A 7759-nucleotide genomic window follows, 5' to 3' on the forward strand; every position below is an offset into this window, starting at 1 on the left:
CGACTTCATTCAAAGTTATGGAGCGCTCTACCTCCTGTGCAACCCAGATCAAAATCAACCCTCAAGAGAATCCATAGTCGACGTGACAGAATACGACTCGACGACCGGGGTCTTATAACATTCTACATAACTTCTCCTCCAATGTGGTTTCCATCCACTTTCAGCATACCCACTACCAATGTAACTTTGCTTTCCGACCGCCTACAGGCTACACATAGCCGATGTAAATGCTCACCCATAAAAGCCGTGAGCGAACTCTTACCACAGAGGAGCTCACGGGCTAACAGACGCGATTCACCTGGACATACCTGTTCTGTTACATCATGGTGTCCGGACTGCCCCCCCCCCTCCCCCGCCAGCATACCTGGGCCGCACCGTGGGAATGGTACACCGCACTGGATTATCCCTTGCCCCCTCCTAGTACCCAGCCACCAGCCGCCACTAGCCCAGGAGTCTACTTTCTGCTCTGCCTCTTCCACATTGCTTGCAAGACACCTCTTTACAGGTAGCTTTCACTCACGCACACGATAGTCAGCCGATCTCAAGGGGAATTAACAGCAAACGGAAATATTTCCTATTTGAAGTTATATATATAGGCTTTCTTGTCTGACCCTACAGACTCGTGACAATACTAAAATAACTAAGAGCGATGAGAGTGCAAAAGAAACAAAGAATTTGATATGAGAGAACTACCTGGTACTTATAAGAAAGCATTTACCCCCCCGCCCCCTCTCTCCATCGCCAAAGACGTGGCGGATTTCTAATAGTATCCCCTTCTCCTCTTCCGTATTGTCGATCTGGGTGTGACGCAAGCTCGAATTCTTCTTAAATAACCTATGTACACGGTTAAAATCTAATGCCAGCTAGAACAAAACGAATACTCAAGTAAAAATAAATATGAGCATCACCAGCAGGCATGTCGCAGCAGCATATGACCGGCGCCGCGAGTGTGATTCACACCGGGAAAAGCTTATGATAATGAAGGTTCTGGGAAAATTCTCGAGTCCGTTAGCAATAATACAAGGCCTTTTGCCAGTGCCATGGCCAGTCAGCTAAGGGGGCTTCGGCAAGAATAGCGGCAGAAAGGCGGACTTCTCGACAAAGGGCAACCGGGAGACTTGCACAAATAGGTAGAGGCATCAAAGACATAAATTCCGCGACGAGAGAGGACGTCTTAAAACTGCGGCGCGTTCGTCTTCGTCTGACCTTCGGTGGGTAGCCGAGTCTAAAGGCAGGCTGACTCACACAAGCGCAACAAATACGTCCGGGAAAAATGCAACCGCGAGATGAAAGAGGCTTGCAAAGCTCAGGCCGCATTGCGCTGACTTACAATAGTTTTGAGTTGCATTTTTTTCCCTTTCTGTAACTCCTCCCTTTAACCCCCCCTTTCCATTTGCATTTTCTTAAACCTTCTTTAAACGGTTTCTTCTTGATCAATCTTAAGTTTCCCTACGATGTGATTTCTCCCGTTATCTACATTCATTTTCCTTCCATTTCCCATATATATATCTTTAAATAACCGTTTTCTTCTCCTTTGGTGCACCTTCTTCCGTCATGAAGAGCCCGGGCATTTTTTTTTCATTTCCTTCCATCATCCCCCCCCCCCCTCTCTCCTCTTCCAACCAAACATCAACAATGTGTGCAAGGATGCGGTGCCGGCCATCAGCATATTGGGCCTCGCTCACGCCTTCACTCCGTCCCCCACTCCATTTTGCCCTGAAGAGGAGTGGGAAGGGAGGTGAGAAGGGGAGAAGGGGAGAAGGGGAGGGGGAGGGGAGAGGGAGGAGGGGGAGGGAAGAGGGAGGAGGGGGAGGGAAGAGGGAAGAGGGAGGAGGGGGAGGGGAGAGGGAGGGGGAGGGGAGAGGGAGGAGGGGGAGGGGAGAGGGAGGAGGGGGAGGGGGAGGGGAGGGGAGGGGAGGGGGAGGGGAGAGAGGTAGTAAAAAAAAAAAGTAACTCGTGTCAGAAAGGGAATGGTGCCCGTGTCGAGAGTGATCCATATCACCGGGAGGACGCCGGAGATGCCACATTTACCATAAATACATAAACAAAATAAATGGAGGGAGAGGACTGGTAGTGGAGAGATGTAGGATGGGGGGGAGGAAACCAGGAGCATCGCGAATTCCCCGCACGGCTTTCCCGGCGACAGTTAACAGAGCGCTTCTTCCCCCCCCCCCCCCCCCGTTCCATTCCCCTCGCGCTGTTCGTCGTAGCGGTTGTTTCCGGTAACCTCTTGACGACCTCCCGCTGACCTTCGTGACCTCGCCATCGTGCCGGCGAGTCACGTCGATATCGTGTTACCGTAGGAAAGTCGAGTCAGTGACGTTGGCATGGCATTGCGGGGAGCAGTTACGACCCCAGGTGTTAAGAGTCAATTCAACTGTCACAGGAGGATATGCCCGCCGCTCGTATCGGCTTACGCTAGGGTGACATACCTCTCTACACGCCCGCAACAGATAAAAAGTGCATAAGCCGACGATCCGAGCTTACAACGCCCTTCTGAACCCCATTCCCCTTGAAACTAATCCTCAAAGGAAAAAAATGTAGGCCAGACACCATCATTTTGCACGCGACTTAATACAGAAATGACCCGTCTTTTTGTAAGATTTCCCACGAGTCGAACTAAAAGCCGGAGGAGGAACACTTGAGAACACGGGTGAGTCGAAGAGAGAGAAAATAATACAAGAAATACAAGAGGGGAGGAAGGAGGGAGGGAGGGAGGGAGGGAGGGAGGGGAGGAGGGAGGGAGGGAGGGGGGGAGGGAGGGAGGGAGGAGGGAGGGAGGGAGGGAGGGAGGGGAGGAGGGAGGGAGGGAAGGAGGGAAGGAAGGAAGGAAGGAAGGAGGGAAGGGGGAGGGATGGAGGGGAGGAAGGAGGGAAGGAGGGGAGGAGGGAGGGAGGGAGGGGAGGAGGGAGGGAGGGAGGGGAGGAGGGAGGGAGGGAGGGGAGGAGGGAGGGGAGGAGGGAGGGAGGAAAGGAGGGAAGAAGGTGAGAGCGAAGGAGAGAGGGAAGGTGAGGCAGGAGATAAAAAGGAAAGGAGGGACAGGCAAAGATAGGGAAAGAAAATGATAGGAGTGGAAGAAAAGGAGACCGACCTGTTTACCTCGCAAATAAAAAGTTATCCGGCCCTGTTTACTCACGCCGCCTGGTATGGCCTCAGTCGGTGTGACATCCCGTGTCATGCGAGCGGCGAGCCATGACAGTTCGCCGGGTAAACATTAGCAAAATTGCCCTGACCTTTACAAGAGGGAAAGAAAAAAATGGTAAGTGGACCGAATTTGCTGCTAATTACCAGGGACAAGTCATGGAAAACAGCAGAGTAAATCAGAGCCAAGTGGCATGAGGGAACCCTCAAGCAAATATCCACGGATCCGAGGGCGACGTTCAGTTAAGCTGGGAACACGACTGAGTCAACCCCGCGTGCCCTGTGCAAACGTCGAGCACAAGCAATTAGAGGTCGGATAATGACAAAGCTAATTGACATTCATTCCAATTTCTCTCTCTCTCTCTCTCTCTCTCTCACACTCTCTCTCACACTCTCTCTCACACTCTCTCTCACACTCTCTCTCACACTCTCTCTCACACTCTCTCTCACACTCTCTCTCACACTCTCTCTCACACTCTCTCTCACACTCTCTCTCACACTGTCTGTCTGTCTGTCTGTCTGTCTGTCTGTCTGTCTGTCTGTCTGTCTGTCTGTCTGTCTGTCTGTCTGTCTGTCTGTCTGTCTGTCTGTCTGTCTGTCTGTCTGTCTGTCTGTCTGTCTGTCTGTCTGTCTGTCTGTCTGTCTGTCTCTCTCTCGCGCGCGCGCTCTATCTCCTATAAAGGGGAAGGAACTGGGATGGTAACACGCGAATCATTTTCATTGCCTCAAATTAACTACTTGCAAAGACATACATACATACATACATACAGATCCACACGCACATACAATCAAAAATATCAAATACACAAAGGAGAGAGAGAAATACAAAGGGAAAAACGGAACGAGGAGAGAGAGGAGGGAAAGTGGGTGACCTAAGCCGAGATCCTTCGCGACCTATTAGAGGAAAGGAGGAGTGGGGGTGAGGTAGAGAGGTTAGAGGAGAGCTGATAGGGAAGGGGGTAGGGGTGCCCACATGGTAAATGAAGGTGACAAACTGGTCTCTGGTCTCCGGAGAACAACAGGGGAGGAAAAGGGTTTCGAGGCACACGAACACTCACTCTCACTTGCAAAATAACGTGCATTCTTTCCCAGGAGGGCTCCGAGGGAGCCGTTGGCGTGTGGAAGAGAAGAGAATGTGAAACAGAAAAATAGAGACACTAAAATGGAGAACATGGGATGATACAAAGCTGATCCCTAAGTGTCACCAGCACCGCCATGTGGACGACAGGCTGGCCACTGTGAGTAAGACGGACAAAAACTGGTCTCATCGCGTCGTGCGGTTGTCAGCCCCCCCCTCCCCCCAATACCCTTCCCTACCATTTAACACGCGCACCAGCCACCCCTTCTCGCCAACAATACAGTCCTCTCTCGTCTGAAAGATCTGCAATGGCACAGGTGACAGATCCGATTTCATTAGCTTTTTTTCTTGTTTGTCTAACTGGCCGACCTGGACTTTCGTCGTCGTCGCTTAAGTACACTAAGAAAAGGGAGAATGATTGGTCTGTACTCACCATTACGATCGTTGTTAGTGATGGTCACCCAGAAATCGATGGTCTTCTCAGGACCGAGCTCCTCGTAGTCCCACTTCTTCTTGACGCGCACGGCACCGTTAGCGTCTACTTCGACCCAAGGGTTGTCGTCGCGGATCTTAAACGTTTCCCACTGAATCTCTTTCTCGAGTTGGAACACAACTTTCCCCTCGACGGCCCCCTCGGCCTCGGAGAACTCCAGTTCCTTCGTGTGCCTGAGCTGGCCTCGCTTGACCCTGGAAGCACTGCGCTTGGAGAGCGCGTGCTCAGGATACAGGTCATAGTCTACGTCGTTGGTCTCCCCGGTGAAGAGGGAATCGCCGGGGTAACGGAACTCGATGTGGGCCTTGGCCAGGGTGTCGGAGTACAGGGTGGGCTTGCGCTTGTCGAAGGCCTCCAGCTCCAGCTCGTACACCATGGTCTCCGGGGGTTCGATCAGCATGATCTCGCCCGTCTGCGGCACGATGGTGAACGTGTTGGACGGGTAGGCGAGGCGGTAAACCACCACGTCGCCGTCGCCGTCGTGAGCTGTCACGCGACCGATCTTGTCAAACCTTGTCACGTTGAGCGGCACGAAGAAATAGAACATGTTCTGTGTGAACACCGGCGCGTGGTCGTTCAAGTCGAGGATGTGAACGTTGATCTTGGCTTCCGCCATGTCCATGCCCTCCTTGTCGTGGGCGCGCAGGGTCAGCTTGTACATGTCCTGCGCTTCCCTGTCCAGGCTCTTGCGGGTGACCACCGTCGGGATGCCGCCCACGTGGTGGAGCGCGAACACGGAGTGGCCGCCCAGCAGCTCGTACTTGACGTCCTCCTCGCCCATGGCCTCCAGCTCGTCGAGGCCTTGCAATTCCGTGCCCGCAGGCAGACTCTCGTAAACGGTGGCGTCGTACTCGGGCTTGAGAAACCGAAGCATACTCTGGTGGTCCTTGACGGCGACCCGGATGACATAGACCTGGCTGTCCCCGTCCTCGAAGGTGGTCGCCACCCGGAGGGTCACCGTCTTCCCCAGGAGCGGCACCACCTTGGCCACCGTCATCACTTCGCCGTTGTCCAACACCGCAAAGTAATCAGAGTACTGACTATCCATCAACCGGTTCACGATCTGTCCCTCTTTCAACTTGATCTTGTGAACGATATGAGCGGGTGCCACATCGTGCGGCACTGCCACACTGTACATAATTTCAGGCAACACCTCGGCATTCACACACACCACGGCCACTGCAGCCACCAGGGCTACAGCTGCACGCCGTATCAACACACTGCGAGGCAACATTGTACCGTCCATCGCAACACACTTCACTGCAACATTCCACAACACCCTAAAACCACAACACTCCACTTCATAGCCCTTAACAATCTGAAAAGAACAAAGAAAGATCATTAGTATCTCGAGGAAATGATGGGGCTCCTGCAGTCAATACATTATACATGCTTTACGATGAATTAAGCATGCGGTAATATATCTTATGCGTGAGGGGCCATGCCGGTTTAGTGAATGAGTTCATTCATCGCAAGATACACATTCTCTCACATTTGAAATAAACTAGTTAATAGAGGTAATTAGTATCGAAAATACAATATAGAAATTCAGCATTTATCTAAAAACACATGAACTTCGCTCTACTTTTAACAGGAAATGCCCAAAAAATGTATCAAACATGAGAAGATTAGTGACCCAAGTCGACCCTGCACAGATAGCGGACAATAAAAGTCGGGCAATAAATCAATACACACTGCTTGTAAACTAACTACCACAATCTCAACATTCATCCATTCGCCAGTTCAAATCTGAACGATGTGTGGCTATTCCTAATATCAAAATTCAGAGGAAATGGGGGGGAATGGACCCAAAAATGATTTTCCGATTGCGCTTGCGTTATACAAAGACTTCGACGGGGGGGATTGCCGCCGTCTATCTTCGGTTCCTTGTGCTGGCCGGTATTTTGAAGTATGAAATGGTCTGAGCACCTGGGCATGTTCTAGCGTGCCCACCTGCTTCCCTCTTGCCCCAACTGAGGTCACACTACCAAGGAGGGAGTTCAGTTTTCACACTAAAAAATCATTTTCTATCTCCACTTGCGCACCACTGGTCCTCGGTTCTCTCTCAGCTCGCCGTTCCACACCTTATTCGAAACACACGGAAACACAGACTGCACTAGCGAAGTGCTCCCGGCACAATAATATGAATGTTCCTCCCACCCAACACAAGGTAACAACCACAGCAGGTACAAAACCGATTCTGCCGCCACTGCCATCTATGTTTCACTTCACATTTACGTTCCCGCCATCGTCACTGTTATTCCATCACTTAAGAATCACTGCTCAAATTTTCAGCATTCCATTTCCTGCAAATTCGAAGCACAGAACACGCACTTACCACAGATTATCTCTAATAATCCGAGAGCGACTCACAACACCCGTCCACTACACTCAGCCATGACCGTTTGAAGTCCTCTGGCTCTTCCTCCCAAGCGTCTCCCTCCCCGCATAGCGCAGGTGCATACAGAAGGCATCTGTTTTTCACATTTTTACCATTTGTTCTTGGTATTAGTGCTTTGAAATATATTTATTATCATACGTTGAATATTTTTGCGTCTTTTTTTGAGGTCAGAGTGAAGCAGTGGGCATCCCAGAAGCGGCAGGAAATAATGATAAGATAAAACAAGAAAATCGCATCGATTGTTGCCGGCGCGCATGTGCCAAGTGTGCGCAAGAGAACTCATTGAGTGATTTTTCCACCATTTTTGCCTTCACAGAAAGCCCTAAAAGTAAGGAATTGTGTGTTTAAAAATACTATATGACGCGAATATTACACAGAAATACATTCGACTGGAAATAAAGAGTGTTAAATAATCAGTTCGATGCCGGGGGGAGGACATCGGCGAGTGGAAGAGCTACTACGGAGGTGAGGGAGAAGAAGGGAGGAAGGAGGAGGGAGGAAGAGGAGGGGGGGAGGGGGGAGTGGTAGAGGAGGTTTAGGAGGCAGGGGTAGGGGAGGAGGAGGCAGGAGCAGGGGAAGGTACGGAGGCTGAGACCCCAACACCCGGATCAAAGACCTGGCGGGCACCTGCTATACCTCACCCATT

General features: G+C 51.2%; 1 protein-coding gene across 13 annotated transcripts in view; it reads right to left on the minus strand.

The window, feature by feature from the left end:
• CadN (neural cadherin) overlaps positions 1 to 7152 on the minus strand; it is a 304767-nt gene extending 297615 nt beyond the window's left edge. For 11 of the 13 annotated variants that reach the window (XM_086536978.1, XM_086536980.1, XM_086536981.1 and 8 more), the window contains exon 1: positions 4653 to 6030. In XM_086536978.1, coding sequence (XP_086393104.1) covers positions 4653 to 5958 — 1306 coding nt within the window. In that variant the 5' untranslated portion in view covers positions 5959 to 6030. Of the gene's footprint in view, positions 1 to 4652; positions 6031 to 7050 lie in introns of those variants that run through there. The other 2 variants (XM_086536983.1, XM_086536982.1) reach the window with 1 other exon arrangement.
• Between the last annotated feature and the right edge of the window lie 607 nt (positions 7153 to 7759).

Source organism: Penaeus japonicus, unplaced genomic scaffold, assembly GCF_977035675.1.
Source record: "Penaeus japonicus unplaced genomic scaffold, GWHDUDI00000001_assembly GWHDUDI00000005, whole genome shotgun sequence".
Lineage (NCBI taxonomy): Eukaryota > Metazoa > Arthropoda > Malacostraca > Decapoda > Penaeidae > Penaeus > Penaeus japonicus.